The sequence below is a fragment of the Typopeltis vanoorti genome, chromosome 2, assembly GCF_054136105.1.
Source record: "Typopeltis vanoorti isolate ZY-2024b chromosome 2, IOZ_Tvanoo_1.0, whole genome shotgun sequence".
Lineage (NCBI taxonomy): Eukaryota > Metazoa > Arthropoda > Arachnida > Uropygi > Thelyphonidae > Typopeltis > Typopeltis vanoorti.
This window is the reverse complement of record NC_143550.1, coordinates 22,408,309-22,435,100: the sequence shown is the minus strand read 5'-3', so window position 1 is coordinate 22,435,100 and position 26,792 is coordinate 22,408,309. Positions and strand designations below refer to the sequence as shown.

At 34.6% G+C, this 26,792-nt stretch overlaps 1 protein-coding gene across 3 annotated transcripts in view; it reads right to left on the bottom strand.

Moving 5' to 3' along the window:
* LOC150108870 (sphingomyelin phosphodiesterase 4) overlaps positions 1 to 26,792 on the bottom strand; it is a 295,822-nt gene that overhangs the window by 2,464 nt on the left and 266,566 nt on the right. For all 3 annotated transcript variants that reach the window (XM_090403908.1, XM_090403915.1, XM_090403923.1), the window contains 2 exons: positions 16,173 to 16,391; positions 2,816 to 3,091 (listed from right to left, as the gene is read on the bottom strand). In XM_090403908.1, coding sequence (XP_090260034.1) covers positions 2,816 to 3,091; positions 16,173 to 16,391 — 495 coding nt within the window. The remainder of the gene's footprint in view (positions 1 to 2,815; positions 3,092 to 16,172; positions 16,392 to 26,792) is intronic.

The window sequence follows — 26,792 nt, the reverse complement described above, 5'->3', positions numbered from 1 at the left end:
AGAAATTTTAAAATGTATAATTCATTTTTCTGTTTTGAAGAAAGAAATAAAATGGCAGTATCTGTCAAAGCAGGTATTTCTAATTCTGGACTATTGGTTTTGCAATCTAAAATTAGCTGTTCAGCTGTCTGCTGAAATTATAAGTTTTAGTATTTGGGTCGGTTATTGAACTATTTGACCTGTGGATATTTCAGAGATTTTTGATATTTTCAAAATCATTTGCAAGACAATTGTTAGAAACGTAAATGACTTGGGGAACATGCTTATACATTTTAGTGGAAAATAATTGTAAAAGTATAGCTACTTCAACATTGGCATGTATCTCAACTAGAAGAAAATGTCATTTTAAACTGTGCAATGATTTCTTCTTTGTGCAATAACAACAACAAAAAAAAAAAAAAAAAAAAAAGACATAAAAATGGAAGAAAAATATGTATTTTCTTTTTCATTGGGTGAATTTATAATGTCCTTTGTGTTTTGAAAAGAAAGTACACATGATTTTTTTTGTTTTGCTTTTTTTTACTAATGAAGTATCTGATATAATTATAAGAGTGACATTTCACCATTTTTTTAATTTTATTTTTAAGAAGAATTGCAACCTTTATGACCTCTCGACTTGAAAATGAAACAGATTATTGTTATTATTGTTTGTAGAGTGCACATTTCAGTAACAATAATTCACTTTCTTAATCATCTGAGACATGTCATGCATGGAACTGATTTAAATATGTTCATTTTGAAGTATTCCAATCCCCCCCCCCCCCCCAATCAAATGCTGGATTAGAAATAAAATACTTGATCAGAGACTGCAGATATGAAACTTTTTCTGAGAAAAACTGGGGAATGAACAGATGGCATCATTAGCAGCACCACATTAAAAATGAGGATATTAGGAAGGTCCTTAACACCGTTAACATTCAGGAATCTGTGAACAGAGTAACATTAGGTGGTTTTGTCACTCAAACAGAATGTGAGAGGAAAGGTTAGTAAAACCTATGTATTTTGTCAGGATGGCAGGAAAAAGATTCAGAAAGACCAAGATCTGGGACGGAAACAGCAAGAAGTGCTTTAGAAGACTGAAATATAAGATCTGACGATACTTGCTTTGAGAAGCTGGAGTTTTTGGACTCAAGCGATTGAACACGTACTGTATTTTTATCATCGAATGCAGAGTCACATTTTTCATAGAACAAGGACTTGGATAAAAGCCAAGGGTTTGTAATATAGTGCTATCATTCTACAGTGGGGAATGATAGCCCTAGCTCTCATTCCAATAAGGATTATTTTGGTCATTAGTTCAGGGCAGTAGAAACAGTAATTTGAATGTGGAAATGAAGCATAGAAATCTTAGAGGTCACTTCAGTTGACACAGTTGTAGTACCATAGATTGCTAAGAGGAGATAGATTTGTAGAAAAGGAGACATGGATAAGATTATGGTTGTAGTTGCCAAGAGGAGAACAGACATCTATAGTGTTTTCAGAGGGAGAGCTGGTTAAGGAAAGGTCCAGAATTTGAAAGAATAATAATAAGGTTTTTCTGAACATTCATCCTCTGCATACTTCACCCACCAAAATTTTTATACCTCCATATTTGAGAATTTCTAATTGAATCCTGTGTTTCAGCTTTTTAAAAATTTTCTAATCACATTTTCTATCTTCACTGCTGAAATAAGAGAGCTTACATTGCTTGCAGTGGCTGTTCTAAGAACCAGAGCAGCCACTAGTCAACATCTGTAATATAGTACAACTTCAAACTTATCAAACCAGTGTGCCATCAATTTTCTGCATTTCATCTATTGTTCTTTCAAACAGACATCCCATACTCTTTTTCTCAATGAGTGAAACTATCTTTTCAAGAAACATGCTAACAGATTACTTCTTTCTCTTCTATCACTTGCTCCACACATGGTACTGTTGTGTTATACGTCTTATGACCTCTATTGAGCATGCATATGTAAATCAGCAATAAAAGAAACGATCAAAATAAGGGACAAGGAAAACATTCAACTGTTTAATGGTGAACCTATCGAGCATGTAACCTATTTCAGCTTTTGTCATAATTTTAAGTGAAGATGACAAAGTTCAATCAATTTATATGGAATAAGAAATTAGCTGGAAAAAACTAATCCACCAGTACACAAAAAAGTAAGTATTCAGTCCAGTTTTAATCTAAAATGGCAATTAGATCAAAAGCCCTGGTTAGTTCTTTGCATTTCTTTAAAGGCTACGTGGTCACCACCCAGTTATCCAAGCTTTGGCCCTTGAGAACCCTTGTCTAAATGTTTCATTTTGAAATGTTTTGCCAAATTTTTCCCATGTAAATGGTCTAAAAAAATTCAGAGTGTGAAAATATTTTTCAAGTATCCCAAATATTGAATTTCAATGAATTCCACCTAGATGTCACATCTGAGAATAACCTTTCATGCAGATAGAATTAAAAAATGAATCTATTAGAGATTAGACATTTTTGCAAAGCACATATAAAGAAACTATGAAAACCAGTTTAATGTACTAATTAAATCAAGTTAATTCCATTTTTAAAATTTATCAAAAAAAAAAAAGAAAAAAAAATTCTTGAAGGGAAAAATAAAAAAATAGCTCATAACAGTTAAAAAAATTATGTACTTTACTGCTAATGACACTGCTTTGTTGTCAATCAATATAAATATCACAAACCAGAGGAATAACTGTTTCAAATACTGCAGTACTTGATTATTTATTTCAAACTTTTCACTGCCTAAAATATTATAATCATCATCATCCAATCTGCTATTACACAGATGACTCTAAAGAGAATTAAAATGATAAATTTTACCTTTTCATTAAGGAAAGAGGAGATGATCCATAATATACGGACTAAAAATGTGATTTCAGTACTCTGAATTGGCTGAAGGTCTGGGTTTCCTTGATAAGACACATCAAAATTTCTCAGTCCATTTATTAACTGATAACGTCCCAAAGGAGTCAGCTGAGGTACATGATTTTCCATGATAAATTCAGGTGGTGGTGATGCTTTATGAGGTGAGAATTGTCCATGGTTTTCTCTAAATGACTGCAAATTTTGCACTGATGAAAGACTCGGAGTCTGAAGCTGAAATTTTTAAATGAAAAATGAGAAAATATAACTGATATTAGAAAGTATGCTTAAATTATATTAGTTTCTAATTATAAGTGAATAGTTATAACACTCTCAGATCCCTTTAAATAATTTATGTCATTAAATTATTCTGGAAAAGCATAAGGGAAAAAAACAAGTGCATGAAAAGTTAATTAGTAGGTTATTATTTTACCATTCACTTTCCCAATTAAGTAATAAAATGATAACTTTAAAGTATCTACATCAGGATGGTGGCAAATTGTTTAATACATTCATTTAGTTATTATTATTATACAGGTATCTTTATGGAGTCAAAAGATTCATCACAGGAGATCCATTATTCGCACAATACCTATCATACCTCTTCTTAAACTCATTCACTGATGAAGCACTCACAACCACCTCTCTGAAACCCTCCAAGCAAAAATAATCTAGCTCTAACATACTTTCTAACCACTCGCACACAAATTCCACCAGTGACACCTCATTCTCTTCCTTCCTGCCATGCAATGGACCTTATTAGTGTGTACAACCACTAATAAGTTCAGTTCCATTGCATTTAACTGGCAGCCATTTACTTTTGTCCAAACTGTTAATTTATTTAAGCCATCCTGCAGATCTCTATATCATCTTCATTTACTATTGCTCTTCCCAGTTTTACATCATCAGCAAACGAATCAATACTTCCTGTCAAATCATTTCCTATATCACCTGACATACAAATTAAACAACAGAGGACCAAGTACTGAGCCCTGTGGTCTACACCACTAGTCATTTGCCTTCTCCTGGACTCAACTCCTCCATAAATCACTCTTTGATATCTATATCCTTTTGCAATACTATTGCATCACTATTGAATTAATGTCTACTTCTGAATTTAATACAGTATCGTGCAAAAAAAACAATACCGAGTAACTACAACGATATATGTTATGGAGTAAATGGGTTTATTAAAGAAATACATTGACACATAATGACATGTACATCCACAACCATTGGTGGAATCTTGGCCAAATAAACTGTTAACAACAGTAGATTACATGCTTGAAATGAGCAGCTTGTTCTTTCAAGACAGGTTTCATAACATATGAAGATTCTCTGTCATATTAGAGAACAAGGGTTTGGCCATCTGCTGGGCATATCGTATAATTTTATCCCTTAGTCCAACAAGGTTTGAAGGTGGTTCATGGTGGAATACTCATTCCTTCAACATATCCCAAATGAAGTCATCAAGAGATGTGAGATCAGGAGAACGTGAAGGAAACGGGAATTCTGTGAACCTCGAAATGAGCCTCCTGGGGAAGTGTTCTGATAAATAGGCTCTAGAACCATGTGATGTGAGACAGGTTGCTCCATCTTGTTGGAATACCTGTGCACACGAATTGGAATGTTTTTTTGCATGACAAATCCTACGTAAATCCTGGGTGAACAAAACCAACACATTCTTGATGCAGCATTTGCTATTGAAGGTCATGGTTACATCACCCTCTTCAATTCAGTAGGGCCCAATTATGCCATGACCAGAAACCACAAACCAATGCAATAACCTCGATGTGAAAAGGTTTCTCTTGGATAAATTCAGGTCTTGAGAAACCTGTAGGTTTATCTGTTTACGTGACTACTTAGATGGAAATGCGCTTTGTCTGAGAACTAGACACCATGGAGGAAGGATAGATCCTCATACGCATTGGATCTATGAGGACATATTCTCGCTGTACAGCATAATCCATTACTGTTAACTACTGACCCATTTGAATGAGCTCCTTGAGGATTCTTTGTAGTGACTGCCTCGCTATCCAAGTTTTACTGCTGTTCGGCGTTGACTGTGTTTCTGAGACTGTAACACTTGCTCCAGCACATGCCCATAATTCTTATTTGTATTAACAGTTCATCGTCTCCCCAAATGCTCTTTGCATTGGTAATGAACACTCCTGGTATGCTGGACCCTCTCAATGAAGGCAATGATGACACTATTGCTTGGGGAAAGTTTAAGGATACGATGAACACTCTTGCAAACATGTCATAAGCTTAGACCATTTGCTCTATCAACTCCGTATTAATGAAAATAATGGTCAACAATAAAACATATTTTCTTCCAATGTCATTACCACTGCTACAGCTAAATGTAATAGTGTAGACTCTACACGTACTCTTCTATTAATGTGCATGCAGTCAAATGGCATATGTCACAGCATGGGTACTGAGGGGGGGGGTGTCAAAGTTCAATACCGTTTTTTTTTGCACCATTCTGTACAACCACACATACAAACAATGCCTTTGAATCACATATGAAATATTTGTTCACTAATTAGTTATCTTAAAAGCTTTAAATATTATCTACATAAGTACTTTAAACGAAGCAGATCGCACTTCAGTTAATCAATAGTGCCCAGTGGTTAGAAAGTCTGTTTCAAATTCTGTCTAAGATGCAAAGAATCATTATTATAAGGCCAAATGATGATGAATTAACTGTCTGATATGAAAGCAGCAGGGTTTTCCCCCCCACCTCCTCCCAGAAATGGACTTTTCATTCTACAAGACAGACATCACTCAATGGCATTAAAGCTGTGGCTGGGATGAAGATTTGAAATGAAAAAAGTAAAATACAAAGTTGGTTCCTGCTATAGGCTATTGGGGAGGGCAAGGTGTGGACGATATACATTGGCAAATTAGAACAATGAGTGCAGATGATTACAAGGCAGGAAAGACATGGAATTTATTCACCAAGAGATAATTACTTTAAAACAGCACATAACAGAGGGACTAGAGGTTTGAGAGCTGCATCTGATGACAATAGAGGATCTGTTCATAGCAATTATAATAAGAATATGCCTTTGAATAGAAAGAAAGATCATGTGGTCTTGACTTAGGAAGTTGCCAACTATATGGAACATATAGAAGGCAGCTTGAAGCATATAGCATTGCCAAGGCACAAGAATCTGCATGGAAACGATGTTAGCAATGCATGGGAGATGATCAAGGGAATGTCTCAATTAGGGTTTATACAAAAACTGGTTTTCGAATTTTTACGAAAAAATAAAATAAAAAAATAATTGAAACAGTACGAAATATTTATACTTATTTTAATATCATTCAGTTTATTTAATATTTATGGAACTACAAGTATAACAAAATAAAATATACTCCATATAAAACCAAATAAAAAAAAAAACAACTAAAATCCGTATAAAATATAAATTTTTATTTCATTGAGTATTTTTCTTCAGGAAATATGATTTCAAAAACATAAAATGTTCACTGAATGATTACTTAATCTTCTTCTTATTCTAGATACAAAATTGCCTGAAGTAGAAAATACTCTCTCACTGGCTACTGAACTTGGTTTTATTGTTTTTGGGCATCAAATATTAAATCTAAATTCTTTGTTCATTTATTGGTCGATTGAAATACTGAAAATTTGGTCTTCAGTGTCATCGGATTTCATATTATTTCTTCAGGTTCCTCAAGAAACCCATGAATTGTTTTTTCCATGGCTTCTTTTAGAGCATTGCCCTGATTAATAGTTTCTCTGTCTCTGATATATTCATCATAGGAATCTGTTTCCATAGAAGAATTTGGATATATTCTAGACAATATTTTTACAGATAACTTAATAATATTGATAGTGTGACTTTTTTCTTGACTACTTGTATTAGAAACTATAACTCATTTTTTAGAAATGTTAGTCAAGTGAGTAATATTTATTATCAGACTAGTGTCACCGATTTTTGCTATCGGCATCTTCAGGGATACAATTGGTAAGCGATATGAAGGTAACAGACTAGGTTTTTAACTGACAGTTCTAATTCATACAAAATTAGTAATGTGCGTGAGACAATACGTGTGTTGCGGGTACATGATTTATTGGCTGTAATTGACGTGAAAGTTCATTTCTTTAGTGTTAAGTGATCTAATAAAAGTTTTCCAAATATCAGGTAGGATTAGACCTTGTTTCTTATTGAACGGGCGACTATAGCAGCTTCCTTGAAGGTTCTGGAATGGTAGTTCTCTTCTATATAGGGCATATGACTCTTATCCCACTCAATAAGATGGTTAGTAGTGGCAAAGTGGGAAGAAAGGCCTGAAATATCTTGTTTGTTGTTTCTAACATAGCCTATGTGCTCCTTCTGTCTTGTTTCAAAGCTTCTAGAGGTCTGACCAATGTAACTAACACCACAGGAACAAGGTATATTGTATACTCCAGAGTACTTGTAGAACGGATGAGGGGTCTTTCAGTGATCTTAAAAATTTCCAAATAGTGTTGACTGGCTTGAATGTTACTCTAATATTCTGTGGTTTTAGAAGGATAGCCAATTTTTTGGAAATGGAATAGTTACAGTGCTGATGTATTGGGTGTCATCACATTGTCTTTATGGTCTGTTGTCTATCTGAAAAGAGAATCTTGTTGATGAGTCTTTTAGGATAACCATTTAAGGATAGCTCTCTGGATATTGTAGTTAATTCTTCTTGTAAGTCATCTTGGGTCATAGTATACTGTATAGCTCTTTTCTTAAGCATATGGATAATGCTAAGTTTCTGGGATATATGATGTGACGAGTTGAAATGGAGGTAACGTCCAGTATTCGTAAGTTTTCTATACACAGATAGGTTGATACTGTTATTGGTTTGTTTCTCTATTAGGATGTCTAGGAATGGAAGTTTTTTATCTTTTTTTTCAATTTCTAATGTGAATTTGATAGCATGGTGGAAACTATTGATTTTGTTGAGATATTCCATTAGTTCTTTCTTATGATTCCAAATGATAAAGATGTTGTCTACATATCTGCACCAAGTTATAGGTTTTGGGGTAATTTGAGATAAGATTTTATCTTGTAGGTCTCCCATGAATAAGTCAGCACAAGAAGGAGAGAGGGGGCTACCCATGGCTAATCCAGTAAGTTGTTTGTGGAGGGATTTTTGCCAAACAAAATATATGTAGACGACATCTTTATCATTTGGAATCATAAGAAAGAAGAACCAATGGAATATCTCAACAAAATCAATCATTTCCACCATACTATCAAATTCACATTAGAAATTGAAAAAGATGAAACCTTCCATTCCTAGACATCCTAATAAAGAAACAAACCAATAACAGTATCAACCTATCTGTGTACAGAAAACTTACGAATACTGGACGTTACCTCCATTTCAACTCGTCACATCATATATCCCAGAAACTTAGCATTATCCATATGCTTAAGAAAAGAGCTATGCAGTATACCACAAACCAAGACGACTTACAAGAAGAATTACCGTATTTTTCGAACCATAAGATGCACTTTTTTACATAGAAAAATCAACTGAAAATTGGGGTGCGTCTTATGGTCCGAAGGTAACATTAAAATATGAATTTTTACACTGTACCGAAGTGTTAACGAAGTTCAATTACCGGTGCAATATGTTCATAAAATTAGTAAGTACACCATTGAAAGTAGGTACCCAAGTTATCTCGCTGCTGTGGGTGAATCACCGATTTAGAGCATCAATAGTCATTAGTGTGTCATATGCGCTTTTGTACGGTTCATTTGAATTATTTTTTATAAGTCGTTAAAATTTTTATTTTAAAATTAGAAAAAATGAGTAAACAAAAACGACTTTCATATAATGCGAGTTATAAATTAAATGTGATAAATTATGCAAAACAATATGGAAACAGAGCAGCAGAAAGACATTTTGGTCCACCATCAACAGAAAAAATGGTTTGTGAGTGGTGAAAACAAGAGGAACAATTAAAACTATGTAAACACAAGAAAACATTCCATTCGAACCTAGAAAAATGGCTGGAATTAGAAGTACAAATGAAAAATTGGGTAACAAATCATCTAAACATGGGAATATATGTTTCTATGAAAATGATAATTTTTGAGGCGAAATGATGGGCAATTGCTAATGGAATTTTAGATTTTACCAGATCACCGTCTTGGTGCTTTAGATTTATGAAAAGACACGGGTTATGCCTACGTACAAAAATCCCCCTAGCCCAAGAAATGTCAGCTGATTATGAAGCAAAAATTATAGAATTCCATAGATTTGTCATATCAGCAAGAAGGAAATTTATCAATAGTGATCAAAACAACAGGGTCACGAAAAAACTCACCACACTGTAGTTTTAGCTTGTTGCGCGGACAGAACAAAACTACTCTCCATGTTAATCTTTAAGAGAAAAACGTTACCAAGAGATGAAATTCCTCGTGGCATTATTATCCACGTTCAAGATAAAGGCTGGATGGACGAAACAGGAATGAAATTATGGATACAAAGGATATAGGCAAAACGTCCAGGTGCGTTGTTTAAAAAGCCTGCGTTGTTAGTGTGGGATCAATTCAGAGCGCATAAAACAGAATCAACCAAGAAGCTTCTAAAAGAAATGAATACAGAATTAGCTGTCATTCCTGGAGGTCTTACAAGTCAATTACAACCGTTGGATGGATTTATTAATAAACCATTCACAAATTTTATGCGGGAAGTGTGGAACAAATGGATGGCAAAGCCGAATCACGATGTTACAGCAACAGGACGTATGAAACGGCCAACAATTTCAGAAGTATGTACCTGGGTGAAAAATTCATGGGAAGCTGTGAAAGAAGAGATGATTATAAAGTTATTTAAGAAATGCGGGATAAGTCATGCGATGGATGGTACCGAAGAGGACGCAGTTTTTGAAGGGAGTGACAACAAAAGTTCAGACGAAAGTAATACGAATGGCGATATTAACGAGATTAGTGATAATACCGAGAGTGAAGATGAACTGAATATTGCTAATATTGTAACAATAAATAAAAATTAAGTAAGAATTTGTAAATATTTTTATATAATAAAAATTAATATTTTTTTCTAAAAATCGTCTCATAAATTTGGGGTGCGTCTTATTGTCCGAAAAATATGGTAACTACAATATCTAGAGAGCTATCCTTAAATGGTTATCCTAAAAGACACATCAAGAAGATTCTCTTTTCAGATATACCACAAAGACAACGTGATGACACCCAATACATCAGCACTGTAACTATTCCATTTGTTAGCTCCATTTTTTAAAAAAATTGGCTATCCTTCTAAAACCACACAATATTAGAGTAACATTCAAGCCAGTCAACACTATTCAGAAATTTTTAAGATCACCAAAAGACCCTCATCCGTTCTACAAGTACTCTGGAGTATACAATATACCTTGTTCCTGTGGTGTTAGTTACATTGGTCAGACCTCTAGAAGCTTCGAAACGAGACAGAAGGAGCACATAGGCTATGTTAGAAACAACAGACAAGATATTTCAGGACTTTCTTCCCACTTTGCCATCTTATCGAGTGGGATAAGAGTCATTCTCGTAGAATGACTATGACTAATGATAAGAGTCATATGCCCTATATAGAAGAGAAGCCATTCCAGAACCTTCAAGGAAGCTGCTATAGTCGCCCATTCAATAAGAAACAAGGTCTAATCCTATCTGATATTTGGAAAACTTTTATTAGATCACTTAACACTAAAGAAATTAACTTTCACGTCAATTACATTATGTCTCTCAACCCATAAATCATGTACCTGCAACATGCGTATTGTTGTTACTCACTTGACTAACATTCCTAAAAAATGAGTTATAGTTTTTAATATAGAGTTTTGAAGCTAGTGGAAACACACTAGATTTCTTTGTTAAAATTTTTTTGTGGATTTTGCAAATATAACAAATGGGTTACCAATCCAACTTGTCTTCTTTCTTGAATTCATACTTCTAAAGCATTTCATAATTTGGAACTAATTTCAGTCTATATTTTTTAGTTCATTTAACAGAAATTCAAATATGCATTCACTTGTTAATAAATTGGCATCGTGCCACCCTAAGGCCTCAGCTGCTAGACGTACTGGTCCCAACACTTTAAGAAGCTCCTTGATTATAGGATATTGAGCTTCATTCTGCATGAGATGCACCAATATCATTCAAAGCTAAAACAACACATTCTTTTAATGTTATAAACCTTTCACTCATGACCTGTAACTATTCCATCTCGTTTGGCAGTCAAGAATCAGACTTAATTCCTTTCTTTTTCTTGTTTTACATAATTCTGAAGGATGCTATCTCTTATGGGAGATTTTCTAAAAAATTTGCAATTTTTCTAATTTGAGAAATTGATTGTGTGTAATTGTCAGACAACAGAGAATCCACAGGCGCTATCTAGTTTTAGAGAATTTAAAAAATCCTCGCCATTGTCATCTTCACGTTCTACATCATCTTCTGATTTCTCACTTGTAACACATACACCAGTTTCTAGTCAAAATGTTGATGTTTTTAATTAAATAATTAATTTTTACATATTAATTCTAATATCTAAAACTGTTTTATTAAATTTAAAAACCTACAAACCCTAGTCTCAATGAAGCAATATCAGATGAGAATTAAATTGACGATTAGCATCATTAAGCAGGAGCTGCATAAAACAGGTTCTATAGGTCATACAAGGAGAAAGATGAGTAATCTCACTATTATTAGTACAACATATAGGCAAGAAATTTTTAGAGGAACCTGTGGCATAGTAAATTAAATAATAAAGAAACACGTAAAAACCACAGTGATATCTTTAATTAGTAAAAGGACAGATATTTTGTACTAAAATTAATAGTACATCTTCAGTGTCTGTTACAATAATAGGAATGGAATATAAGCAAAACGTTCGGTGGATCACCTATTAAAATACAATTGTTGTCGTGTGCTAGGAAATAATAGAAAATAACAAATTAATCTATTAAGATACATGGTTTTTTACATAACATAAAAGTCTCCCAGATCTTTGAGAGAGAAAGGCAGTCATTTCTATTTAAATTCAGTCGGTGTAAAATAGTTTCACAACTTTCTTTAAATAAGCGTTCATAGCTGAATCTGCATCTATGGAGGAGAACAGCTTTATCCCACTGGACACTATGAGTAGAGTCAATACGTGCTGCGCCAGACCAGACTTCAGAGGTTTGTTATATTCAATATAATATTGATGTTCTTTTATTTTTTTTTCCATAGAACGGTCAGTTTGTCCAAAATAAGAGACAATTTATCCTTTGTAGAAGGTAATAAAGAAGAAATTTTGTTGATAGGAATATATGTTGGAATCAATTGATACTTTTTCAGAATTCTACCTATAGGTTCTGAGATTCCTGGAATGTACAGAATAGGAAGTCTGCAGACTGTTGAAGAGACTGTAGGTATTGGAACATAAGAGTCATGTATCTGTTGGATTTGATTGGAGTTGTAATCATTTGATTCCATTAACTTTTTAATGATGGAAAGTTCTTGTTTATATGAAGATTACCCTCCAGATATCGCAAGGATATTCAAATATGTTATCCACTCAGGTTATTTCAGTTGGAAAAACAAAATCAACAAGCAAATTGAAGGTACTGCCATGGGTAGCCCTCTGTCTCCACCTTTGGCAAACTACTATTTGAAACAATTCGAAGATATTATGTTCTCATCCATTCATCCTCAACCATCTCTTTAGTACCGTTACGTCGATGATTTTTTTGCTGTTTGGCCACACACTGAAGATGAACTTTCCACTTTTCTACAACAAATAAATAACCTTCACCCACGCATCCAATTCACTATGGAAAAACTCTGGTACTTTACCATTTTTGGACACATCCTTATTACTAGAATGTCTTCTGGTACCTTATCTACAAGCGTCTTTCGAAAACCCACATTTACTGGCAGATACTTTCACAAAAAGTCTGCGTACTACACGTCTCAAAAATTTGGCATTCTTAAATCTCTAATTCATACAGCACATAAGGTTTGCTCTTCCCCAATAATCTTACAACAAGAACTTTCCATCATTAAAAAGTTAATGGAATCAAATGATTACAACTCCAATCAAATCCAACAGATACTTGACTCTTATGTTCCAATACCTACAGTCTCTTCAACAGTCTGCAGAGTTCCTATTCCGTACATTCCAGGAATCTCAGAACCTATAGGCAGAATTCTGAAAAAGTATCAATTGATTCCAACATATATTCATATCAACAAAATTTCTTCTTTATTACCTTCTACAAAGGATAAACTGTCTTCTCTATCTTTGGCTAGCATTTACCAAATACCTTGCGAATGTGATGTCACTTATTTTGGACAAACTGGCCGTTCTTTGGAAAAAAGAATAAAAGAGCATCAATATTATATTGAATATAACAAACCTCTGAAGTCTGGTCTGGCACAGCACAGTATTGACTCTACTCAATGTCCAGTGGGATAAAGCTGTTCTCCTCCATAGATGCAGATTCAAATATGAACACTTATTTAAAGAAAGTTGTGAAACTATTTTACACTGACCAAATTTAAATAGAAATGACTGCCTTTCTCTCTCAAAGATCTGGGAGACTTTTATGTTATGTAAAAAACCATGTATCTTAATAGATTAATTTGTTATTTTCTATTGTTTCCTAGCACGCGACAACAATTGTATTTTAATAGGTAATCCATCAAAACGTTTTGCTTGTATTCCATTCCTATTACTGTAACAGACACTGAAGATGTGCTATTAATTTTAGTAGGAAATATCTGTCCTTTTACTAATTAAAGATATCACTGTGGTTTTTACGTGTTTCTTTATTATTTAATATTACAAGAATGTGACAAAGAAAATGGCAGTGCTTCTGATTAGGCTGTTTAACATAAATCTCAGCTCTGGTACTCTCCTTACAAGAGTGGAAGTATGGCAAAATAACTCCACTGCATAAAAAGGGCTCTAATACTGAGGTAGCAAATCATCAACTTATCAGAACCTCAGAAGTGGTAGTAAAAGTATTGGAGATTTTGCAAGACAGAATTAACAAATGGGTAGATAAAAATGCAATACTCTATGGGTGTGGGGAACAGCATGGCTTTGTGAAGGGTAAATCAATGCTTTAGTAATTTACGCACTTTGTATAACAGAGTGATAGCTGAGTTGGATAAAGAAAATAACTACACAATTTTACTGCTGGATTTTGCGAAGACATTTCACTGATGGCGAGATACCAAAAAGTAGTATATGGAGGAGCACAATCTAGGAGAAGGCAGGTGACTAGTGGTGTATTACAGGAATCTGAGTTTGAACCACTGCTATTTAATTTGTACATCGATTTGAAGGGAAATGATGCAAAATTTGGTAGTGTAATAGTTAATCAAGGCAAGGCAGAGAGCTTGCAGAATGATTTAAGCAGGTTGATGGTATGTGCAAAAAAAAAAAAAAAAAAAAAAAGTAGTTATGCATTTTGGGTAGAGAAGATTACAAACTTTGTACCATTTGGATGAAGCAATGAATTTTTGGGGTGTTGGTGGATAGGGAATTAAAGTTCAGAGGGAATACTACAAAATTGGCTGAGATAGCCGACAAGATTACTTGGTTATTCAAGAACATATTAACAAGCACAGATAAGGAAGTTCTCATTTCCTTTTAAAATGCTGTAATATGACCACATCTGGATTACTCTGCACAAGTTACCTGAGTTTCCAGAAATAAGGAATTGGCAGATCCAGTGGTGAGTGGTCTGTTCCCTACAACAATAAATGGAGTGTTTGTGAGTTGCAGAAGTTGGTCCACAGGCAGAAAAGAAGGGATATAAGAGAAATTTAAATTACTAAAAAGATTTTATAGGACTGGTACACAGAAAAACTTTCAGCACTTGGTTCAAGAGACAGATCAACGAGAGGTGGGGGTCATCCCGAAACTGAGTATGGTTAGTAAGTGTATGTGAGGACTACATTTTTTGCTTGGAGAGTGCTGAGCAAATGGAATGAGTTGCAAGAGTCTGTTGTGAGTGTTTTTTTTAGTGAATGCATTCAAGTACAATGGGTACTGTGTGGATAGTCCCATGCAATAATAATTATAATAGATGCTCTTTATTCAACTTTAAAATAATATGGAGGATATGTTGGTGATATTCTAATTATAGTGAACATTCTGTTATCTCTTTATTATATAATACTATAAATAATCTCACAGAACAAATGTAATTAACACAAATTTACTTTAGAACAGGAAGATAATAAGAATTGAAATTTTTTTATTTTAAATTTACACTTTTTAAGATATTAAATCTAAAACCTTATCAAACACCTAACAGTGATTATCACATGCATCAGCTGATCATGCCTTAAAATCACTGAATTTACAGAATCAAATCTTCTTAGGTAATGCAATCCTCTTCTTCCCCTAAAATTCCTGTTTAGAACGAAGCAAATATTAAAGGAGATCGAACTATTCTTCTCACTCTAAGTATACAATTTGTCACTGCAATCACTGACTAATATTTCCTAAACTCTTGAAAAGATTGTGGATTTAAGTTCCACTCTGAGCAGGGATGTTTTGTAAACATCCTGAGGTAGAAGATGATCATCATCCTGCTTATTACAGACCTGAAGTCGTTAAAGACACAGTACATCTAAATCAAGGTTTTCTCTAAACTTCAGCACACACCCATGCTACTACTACTGTACTGTAAGGTTTACAAATTTTCATGGTTGGAATTCACATAAGTAATTTTTGTGCACTGCTGATCTTTTTCCCTTCAAGATTTTCCACCCATGGCCCAAGCCAATTCTCATGTCCTTGCAATTCCACACATATTCTTTTCTAAATACTCATTAAATGGGATTACAGATAACACTGCATTTATAATCACTTTCTCCAATATTATGACAAAATCCAAAACTGATTCTTGTGTTCACTCTTCACCACCACCACTTACTACCTGAGATAATTATCCTTCAAGAATTCCAAAAATTCAATTATCTTATTACAAACGGTACAATCAGCTCTGTCCAGTATTTCTCACATGATTATTCCCACAAGTGCTATGTTTGTTTCTTTAATTACACTGATCAGAATTAATGTTTTCAAAACAAACTGGCAGCAACATATATGAAGAGAAAAATATCTCAACCACCACTGAGAATTTGGGTTAAAAAAAAAAAATTAAGATGTATTTTTTTTCCTGTTTATTTATTACAAATAATATTTTTATTCAGTAAAATACTACCATCTGTATTTATTTATTGTGCCACAATTAAGCGATTTTAACAAATTGTGATTGAATGATTAAAAAATTCAATACCTTAAAAATCTGGCATAGCTGATTAGCTGCAGTTTCCAGATGTAGTTCTAATTTTTGAGAATCAGATGGACTATATTCTTCTATTCCATATGGCCCTTCACTAAAGGAAAGCATTTTGTACACTGACAAGAACCATCCACAGCCACTACTTCCTTGTGCTCGTATCTGGTTAAAAGCTGTTTCCTTAGCTTGAATTATCAACAGTAATAGCCGACTAACCTGAAAAGTAAAACATTGTAATTTTAGCAATTTGTAGTTCTAGATATAAAATACAAAAATATTAATTTGCCAAAATAGCTGATTAATTTGAGAAGTAAAGCATTGTAATTTTAACAATTTCTAATTCTAATTGTAGATAAAAAAATTAATTTTGACAAAATCAATGGAAATGTCAAGCATTTCCATTGATTTTGTAATTATTAAATACTAGATTAATTACCAATAATTAATAATTTTATCTACAATTATCATCGTTTTGTTACATCGCTGAAGTGAAGCCTATTGGCTCTTTTATTTAAGTAATTTATGGGTGCACCTCTTTGACAACTCGTATAGCAAAGTATATAAGTTCTTTTCACTATAACCTCGGTATTACCTGGTCTACCTACTCACTGATGAGACTTCAATAAAGGTCGAAACCGGTCTGGGGGTAGCGACCTTCCACCATAATGTATAACATCATACATCTCCTAGGAGATGTGTTTTACATTATGGGTAATACTAAGAATAGTGATCAGAACTTTACCCACCTTTGCTACGAGTTGCCCTAGTGTTGAACTATGTGCTTTAGCTTATGCTACAAACTTTTATAGTTTACTATATTCAGCATGAAACTCTTTGATTCTGATCTTTGAGTTTCTTATTCAGCTTTGAAATAATGTGGGATTTAATATCCCCTTAATTTAAATACATATTATTATTACTTGACACCTCCAGGGAGTCCCAGACTCATCGGGAGAGGGCACCACCTCTACAGCTCTCCATCTCCACCACTCAAATCCACCAATTACAGCGAACCACATCATCTACATCAATGCCTTCTGTCTACCACCACCACTAGTATTTTTCACAGACAATCACAAACATCCATGGTAGGATTTGAACCCACAGCCTTTTGGCTGGAGAGCGGAATATGCTAACCAGGCCGGCTAAATATTATATTAGCTTAAGTTATTATTATTACTCCAGGGAGTCCATGGACTCATCGAGGGAGGGCACTTGCTCTACAACTCTGTCTCCATCACCAATTTCATCTACAACGAACCGCACCTACACTAAAGCCATCTATCGCTGACCACCCCTACTAGTATTTTCACAGACAATCAAACAAACATGCCCGCAGCAGGATTCAAACCTGCAGCCTTTTGACTGGAGAGCAGATACGTTAACCAACTTCCTTCAAATTTGTGTTAAGTTATGGTATAATAAGAATCAGGTATCTTATTTACACATGTAATCAGTTCAAAATAAACTGATTACATGTGTAAATTACAAAACAAACAAACAAAAAAAATAAATAAAAATAAAAGAAAAGAAAGCATTTAATACAAAAATACTCATATTTCATGATGGATATCTCAAAGTGAACACAAGTGGATAGTTTCATGAAGCAAGAATGGAATGAAAATGATAACAAGCATTACTAAGTGCATTCTTTTCCTGTCAGATAAGGAATACAATACCAATAAGGAAACAAGGAACAATTTAAACACAGCCAACAGAATGAAGAGACCACAAGAATACAAGTATATGTAAAAAGAGACTATAAATATACACGTGTTTCACAGGTGATGTGGAAGAGCATGAATACGAGAACTTGTGAATGCAGAGGCGAGTGGCATGAGTGAAAAGAATGAGACAGAAAGGATCAGTTATGAAAAGGAGTGTCGGGGGGTACAGATGAGTCATCTTCTAACTTGCAGAAGTGACTGACATGAGTGAAGAGAATGAGACAGAAGGGTCACAAGACAAAAAAAAAAGGTACATGAGGCAGGGAAAACACTGCATGAGAAGAGTGGATGGTGGATACAGGAGCAGGTGTGTACAAGAAATGAATGGTGACCAAGGATGTAAGGAAAACAAACAGGTTTCTGGAGAGGTGTAAGATCAGTTATGATGGACGAGTAGCTGGGAGTACAGAGGAGTCATGTTTAACTAGCAGAGGTGACTGGCATGAGTGAAGAGAATGAGACAGAAGGAACACAAGACAAAGGGGAAATGGGAGTTTGGACAGGGAGACACTGCTTGAGAAGAGTGGATGTGTGCATGTACATAAAAGGAATGGGATGACCAGGGATGCAAGGGAAATAAACAGGTCTGAGGAGAGGTATAAGATCAGTGACAATAGAGAAGAGTAGCCAAGGGAGGGAGTAAGGAGCAGTCCTATCTGAGGAGTGAGGTTGGTGATGCTTGTTATAGAACCAGAAATAAGCTAGTATGCATGTTTACAAATGTTAGAAGTATTTGAAATGAAGGAAATTAAATTGTATCATTAATAGAGTATATTCATCCAAAAATTGTAGGAATAAGTGAAAAGTGATGTGATGCATGATGAATAAGTGATGATATTCTGAGAAGAATAGAGATGGATGGATATGATATTTTTTGTGAGGATAGGTAGGGGAAGAAGGAGAGGAGTACTGTTGATGGCAGCAGAGGAATTATCCCCCATCCAAGGTGAAGATGAAAGGAGCAAACAATTGCGGTGATTATGAAGCAGTATGGTGTGAGATGGAGGGAAACTGAATGAAATATCTAGTTGAGTTGCTACAGACCTGGTAATGTGGAGGGCAGCGAGAAGAAAATGTGATTTTAATTAAGGTAATATCGATCAGAATGAAGAGACAGCATCTGAAAGCAAAGAGAGTGAATTTGAATGTTTGAGAGAAACAATTACCTTAGGTAGCACATAACTGAGTACATGGTGATCAAGGGACTTGATTATTTCACTAGAGGATGCTATTGTAAATGAGGTGCTAAATCTCCTTCCAACTGGTGACAGTAACCATTAAGTGATTACTTGGGTGGTGGCCAGCTGTATGAAAACATCTGTGAGAAATATATGTGGTAATATAAGGCTGGTGATTATAACATGCTGAGGAGACAGCTTATAGCTATATCATGGAATGAAGAATTTGAAAAAAAAAAAAAGGAGATCAATGCTGCTTGGAACCTGTTCAAAAATGTATGGCAGATGCAATGCCTAAATGCATTCAAAAGGTCAAGCAGTTAAATAAGGTGAGTGTGAAATAATGAAAAGGTGAAGCATGCAATTTGGAAGAAGGCATTATGGAGGTAGTGGTGGTATTAGTTGCAAGAGGAGTACAAAGATCAAGCAGGAGAGATAACTGGCATGGTAATGGTAGCAAAAAGTGCAGTATAAGCAGCAGATAGCTAATGAGGCCAAAAGGAATCCCAGAATGATTATGGAAAGATGATGCTGGGTGGAGAGAATGGTAGAATGATAACTACTGAGGAGGATATAATACATATGTTGAATACAATTCACACAGATATTTCATCCTTGTGAAAGCAACATCATGTTAAACTTGAGAGCAGCAAGGAGAGAGAAAGAGCCAGCCACTGATGGTGGGTGAGCAGGAGGTATATGAGGAATTGAGTAAACTTGAGATGTATAATAAGACAGTAGAACTTGATGGTATATCACCATGTGTCTTGAAGGAATGTTTCAGGGAGTTAACAAGCTTTAACTTATCTCTTTAACGAGTCAGATTTTCCCAAGTTCTAAAGAGTGGAAAGAAGGCAAAATTGTTCTTCATAAAAGAGTGATAAGAATAAGGCTTCAAATTACAGGCCAATCTGTTTGTCTGGATTTGTGGTAAAGGTGTGTTAGAGAAGCTAGTGAGGACCAGGATTTAGAAGTTGTTGACATTCTCTTTGATGGAAAGCATGGGTTGCTGAATTGAGATAATGATTTACAATTCTACTTACTATAACAAGATGACAGGCACACTGGACAAAGGGGGAATGCATGTCAGATTTTCCCAAGTTCTAAAGAGTGGAAAGAAGGCAAAATTGTTCTTCATAAAAGAGTGATAAGAATAAGGCTTCAAATTACAGGCCAATCTGTTTGTCTGGATTTGTGGTAAAGGTGTGTTAGAGAAGCTAGTGAGGACCAGGATTTAGAAGTTGTTGACATTCTCTTTGATGGAAAGCATGGGTTGCTGAATTGAGATAATGATTTAAAATTCTACTTACTATAACAAGATGACAGGCACACTGGACAAAGGGGGGATGCATATATGGTGGTGTATTTAGATTTTTCTCAAGCCTTTGACAGACTGCCACATGACAAGCTGGTAATTAAACTGGAATAGATGATTGGTTTTCTGATAGATACCAGCAAGTTGGGGAGCAATATCCCAGAAGGATAAGTAACTAGTAGTGTTCCCCAAGGGTTTGTTTTGGGGCATTGCTGTTTAATTGGTATGTAAATAATACTGGAGGGGGGGGTTGAATGGTGATATAGAGTTGTTTGCAGATGATGAAAAGTTTGAAAGAACTATGAGGAATAGAATGAATTTTATGGCCTTGCAAGTGGAGTTGAATTGAGTTTCTGAATGGGGTGTCAAGTTCAACATAGTAGAGTATAAGATTTTAAAGTTTGGCAAGCACAGATGGGATGAAGAGTATAAGATTTGTGGGATATCTTAGAGGAGGTGGAGGAGACGAGGACCTGAAAATTCAGGGACATTTTGCTAAAATTGTAAAGACAACACAGAAAATGATGCAGAGAACACTGACATGTAGGAGTAAGCTATGATTCCTTTTATATAAGGCTTTGATCAGACAGCATATGGATTACTTGCACATTTGGTCACTAGGTTTTCAAAAGGATGAAGATATGTTGGAAAGAGGTGATTAACTAAGGTGTTTTCTGGTCTCCAGAAAGTTGAGTATGAAGACAGGATTGAGGGAATGCAAACTGCAATGTCTAGTGGACAGAAGGACATGATTGAGACATAAGTTAATAAGGGGGGTTATTAATGGATTAATATGGAATCAGATTTTTCACAGAATGGGTGTCGATAGGGAAAGAACAAGAGCCCATCCATGAAAGCTGTATAAGAAGGATGTGAGCAAAAGGATGAGAAGTGGGCTTTTTGTGTGCAGAGTTGTGGATGGTTGGAATGCATTGCCTGGAAGTGTGGTGTGTGTGAGAGAAGAGTGAATTCATTCAATTTGTGGTATGATGGAGGACCTTCCGTGATGAGTTGTTGACTACATGGAGGTCTGATGCTAATAATAGTCACCATAACATATAACTTCTTTTCTTATATTTTTAAGAGATTTTCCTTATTATTATTCATTGATAACATGAATTTTCATGGTTTCCTTCCCATTACTGTTCTCATTTTTTCTTTTAGTGTCTTAATTCTTGTAAACATTTCTGTTTTCTCCAACTCCCTAGTTTATTTTCAAATAATTCCTTTTAATATTGATTTCTTTATCTTTCATTCATTTAAGTCATCACTTTAAAAGTTTGCATTTCCAGGTTCCATGTTATCATTATCCTTAGTTTTTGACATTATTGTTCTGCAGGGTTTTTGGAGTCATTTTTAAAAACTACTTTAACACAAAATATACTGTATTAATTTGAACGTTTTTCCTCAAATATATGTGGGGATTTTCGGAAACTAAAGTTTTTCAGATAAAACTAAATTGACATTTAAATCCTCGCTATTCAATTATAATTTTAATTGCTCACATACAGTCTCCAAAGCTCAGTCGATGTAGATGAAGCTGTGTGGTCAGAAAGATCTGGGTTCGATTCCCATCCAAGACATGAGGAACCTTTATCTAGTCTCTTTCAACTAAAGGTGAGTTAGCCAGTCTCATAAGGAGGAGGTAGAGGGGTTTTTTTCACCTGGAAATTTGGGTGCTTGGCCCCTCAGAACAGGCAAGCCAGTCCTTATTAAGTGAGCTCAACCCCTCCCCCCCAGCAGATGGGGGAGAAAGGACCCCCATATAATGAATGGATAAATGTGAACAAATGAATAAATTGTTCACATTATTTACACAAATGGCCACTTGCCTTCATCACACGATATGTAAATCTTTAGCGTCTGTAATTAAATTAAAACAAACAGTTTCATTATTGCTTGTCCTTTTATCATTTCAGAATCATAAGATCACTATGATTTTAAAAAACTGAAAATGGGTATGACTTACCAAGAATCTCCTATTCACTATCACTACTTCTGGTCTCGAGAGTTTCTTTGTGTGCATTGTCAATCTACCCAAACAGTGGCATCTTTGTTCCCATTCAGGGCATTAGAGATGTCGGTTTTTAAAAAACTCTTGGCAATTATTTTAGGTAAAAATCATGTCCCAAGCTCTCAAAATCCAGTTCTAATGATGGTCTCTTAATCATCCCCGCCAGAGTAGGTTGTAGTCGCAAAAATGCCATCCACTCTGTGTAGAACTTTCGTACATAGTACTTGAATGGTTTGTTAACAGATACATCCAAGGGCTGTGAACAAGGTATAAGACCGCCAGAAATAATGGCCACACCGGTCTTCACATCTGAAAATTACTTTACTATTTCTGCCATAACAACATGCACTATCTGTTTCTCAAAGGTATTAGTAAATATAACAAATACAAGAAAATTAATAAAAACAACAATAACACACTCAAAATACACTGGCTGATCTGAAAAAATACTCAATAAATGAAACCAGACTGATATAAAGGAGAGTTAATAATTCATTTATTATTCTTAAGGTATCTATCTGATCCATACATGATCTACTTTGCTTAAAACCAAACTGCAGTCTTCTCACACCCTCATCTAACATATTACAGATCCTTAAAAATGATGATCTTGCAAAAAATTTTTTGCTAACTCAGAGGGTTTATGCCCCTTCAATTACTACAATTTCTCCTTTCCTTAGTATTTTTAAAGCTTTATATTTTTTATATAATCAACTAGTCTCCGGTTTCCATTGATAACCATTCTTCTTTCTTGCTTTTGGCATATCATGAAACATGTTCCATCATAATTGTTCTTCTTCTCTTCAAGAATTAGGTATTTGCCTGTTTCAGCTTCACTAATCTTTCCATCTTGTAGCTGGTCTCTCCCCCCCCCCCCATTGGTCTATATTTATCCATCTTTTTTTGATAGCTGATATCTTTCCATCCGAAATAGATCCATAACATAACTATATTTGTTAAGATTTTTTCTTCCATCTAGCTTCTATATCATAATTTCTTATTGTCTTTTCCATCCAAATTACTACTACCTACATTTTACTTGAATTTTATTTTAAACTCCTTATGGACTTCAGCATTTTGTAATTTTGGTTCGATTCTCATCCATGATGTAAGGAACCTTTATCTGATCTCTTTTGACTAAAGGTAAGTTAGCTGGTCTCATATGGAGGTAGAGGGTTTTTTCACCCAGAAACTGAGGTTTTTTTTTTGTCTCTCAGAATAGGCAAACTGGTCCCATGAACACATGCATCTACATACACTCCTGGAATAAAGATTGATCAACCTATTCTGTAGGATTTTCAGTTTTGAATACCGGCAAGATGAAGTGCAGGTCTACGCATGAGCATTAATCATGATGATGCATTTGATATAAGGAATAGCTATTCTCTTGATAATCTAATGAAGTGATAATTGGACACTAATTATACACATGTTTTACTTTGGATAGACAGCAACAATTGAGTAGCACATCATTATATAGTACATTCTTGTATGAGAGAACCCTTAGAATAGCAGACTAAATTTGCCCAGTGAGTAAGGATCTTGACAATTCTAAATTTTTGAAAGGGTGGTACATGCAATCACAAAGAATGTATCTTCCAGTAAATATAGGTTTCCTATAAAATTTAAGGGCAAAATGGGCTTCCTGTTTCAAAATTTCTAATGCCTCACCAGGTTATGGTCAAATAGAGAATACACAATCAACACAATGAAAATGTGGAGTAACAAGGAGTGACTGCAGCAAACAGTTGTTTTTTTCAAAGTATTCCATAAAATAGATAACTGCAGAAACACAAGGGAAACCTTGGCTGAATCTCACATTTGTTTGTATAGCTTGTTTTCAGGAAAAGTAAGAATTACATAGCTAAGTCATATAGACTCCTCAAGGGCTCACTTTAGTGGTATGGCAGTAGTGAACTCAAGGTATCTGATGCTGGACCATGCATACTTCATGTAATAAACATCTGTATATTATCTGTAGGCCAGTCCCTACTGTTCTTTCTTTCTTGTTGCTCCTCTTGCTTCTTCCTCTCTGCCCCCAATGCTATTATTTGAGTATTTGAGGGCTAAGGTTGAATCTTTCCTATTTTCTTTCATCTCACATAGTGGGAGTCTGCTTCCCCTCCCAGAAGGTAGGTTCAGAGGCCTTAAGGTGGCAGCCCCACCAGCAAACTCACCCTGTGAAAGGTTAGTAGCTTATCCAGGGGTTATTACATTATTCACAAAGCTCTGAAGAAGAAAAATAGGGTGAATTTAATTGGAAATGACCTGGCTAATGGACAGCAATAGTTACTTGGAATGTCCATGGAATCGCACACAAAATTCACAAGCTAAACAGAGAACTAAAAAATAGAAACACTGATATAGCAGCAATAACTAAGACAAAAAAGAAAAAGAAAGGATTCTCAAATGCTGGAAGATTATGTTATAATCTTTTCTGGAGTCCCAGAAAACAAATGGGCTTCAACTGGGGTTGCAATTTGGATTAATAAAAAATGGAAAACAAAATCGCAGATTATATTTGGGTTTCCGACAGAATAATCAAAGTCAGAATGGAAATTATGAATTAAACATTCAATATTATCGGAATTTATGCACCAGTAGATGGAAAAGAGGAAGAGACAGAAGAATTTTATGGAAAACTACATAAATGTATTGATGAAACAAATAATAAAAGGAACAACCTTGATAGGAGATTACAATGCTAGAGTGGGAAGTAACCCAATAAAAGGATGCATTGGATCAAAGGGAGAATCAGTAATCAATAACAATGATATTTTATTAAGGAATTTTTGCATGTTTAATTATCTACAATAAAATCAACAATGCTTTCACAAGGGAAAGTTGGTATTAGTTCTTATATTAGTTCTTATTCTGCTTTTATATAAGATTATATAAAAGCAGAATAAGAGATAAAATAAAAGCAACCACAAATAATATTAAAACCGACTAGAAAAATATAAAAAAAACCATACTAAAAGCAATAGAAGAAAGCTTTGGATGCAAATCACAGAAAAACAAAAAATGGCTCAGAACTTGGAATAATGACTTAAAAGAATTAATCTAAAGGAAAAAACAGGCTTTTAAAATATATCCGCAGAGCAAAAACACTGCGACTATATACAATATAAGAAATTACAGGCTGAAGTCTGAAAGCTTTCCAGAAGTATACAGAGAAGATTGGAATGACAAAATTTTGTTGTTGAAAAAACAATGACAAAACTTACAAAACTGAAGATATCAATATACAGGAAAGTAAAGAAAGTAATGGAAGAATTAGAAAAAAACTTTTAAAAAATCAAGAAATAGAAAAAAGCCCAGGCCTAGGATAGAATATGCATTGCACTCTTTAAATAGGCAGACGATAGCTTAAAAGAAAACCTACTTAAACTCTTCAATAATATCTGGAAATATCAAAAGATTCCAAAAGAAGGGGAAACTGGAGTAGTAATGAATATTCACAAAAAAGGTCCCAAGAACAAATGCGGAAATTATAGAGGTATTAATCTTTTAATGACAGCATCTAAACTATATGCAAATATCTTAAGGAATAGACGAATTAAATACACAGAAAATTATTTATAGAACAGTGTGGTTTTAGAAGAGGGAGAGGATGCACAGATGCCTCCTTTACAAGTTACATATGATAACTTGCACAGAAATTTACTCTGGAAAATATTAAAAGAAGATAAAATACCTCCTCAAATAATTCATGCAATAGTGTCTATACAGAGAAACAAAAATTTGCAATAAATTTGCAGATGGAACATTATCAGAACTTATAGCATATATAAATGAGTGAGACAAGGCTGTGGCTTATCCCCAATTCTATTCAAGATTTATATAAACAGAATCTTAAAAGAATAGAAAACAACTGTCAAAGATGGAATTCATCATCATCTTCAAATTCCTGCCATGTACCCTCAAGGGGTGTACAGGATATGATAGTACTACATGAAAAAATTACATTATTATTAATTTCCTATCTACAATTTTCTTCAAAATCAGTCTGTTACTTGTCAAGACTCCAACATTATCAGATCTTATATTTCTATTGTCTAAAGCACTTTGTACCGTATCAATCCACCTATATCTTGGTCTTCCTCTGGGTCGTTTTGCTGCCAACCTGGCAGAGAACACTTGTTTTGCTAATCTTTCTTCGCCCATTCTGTTTAAGTGACCATACCACCTGAGATTAGCTCTGCTAACGCATTCCTGGATGCTGACAATGTTAAGTATTTTCCTAACATCCTCGTTTTTAATATGATATTGCCATTGATGCCATCTGTTCATGCCTATAATCTTTCTCAGGACTCTCATATCTGTGGTCTCTAGTCTTTGGTCAAGTGTTTTACTTCTGACCCAGCTCTCAGATCCATAAGT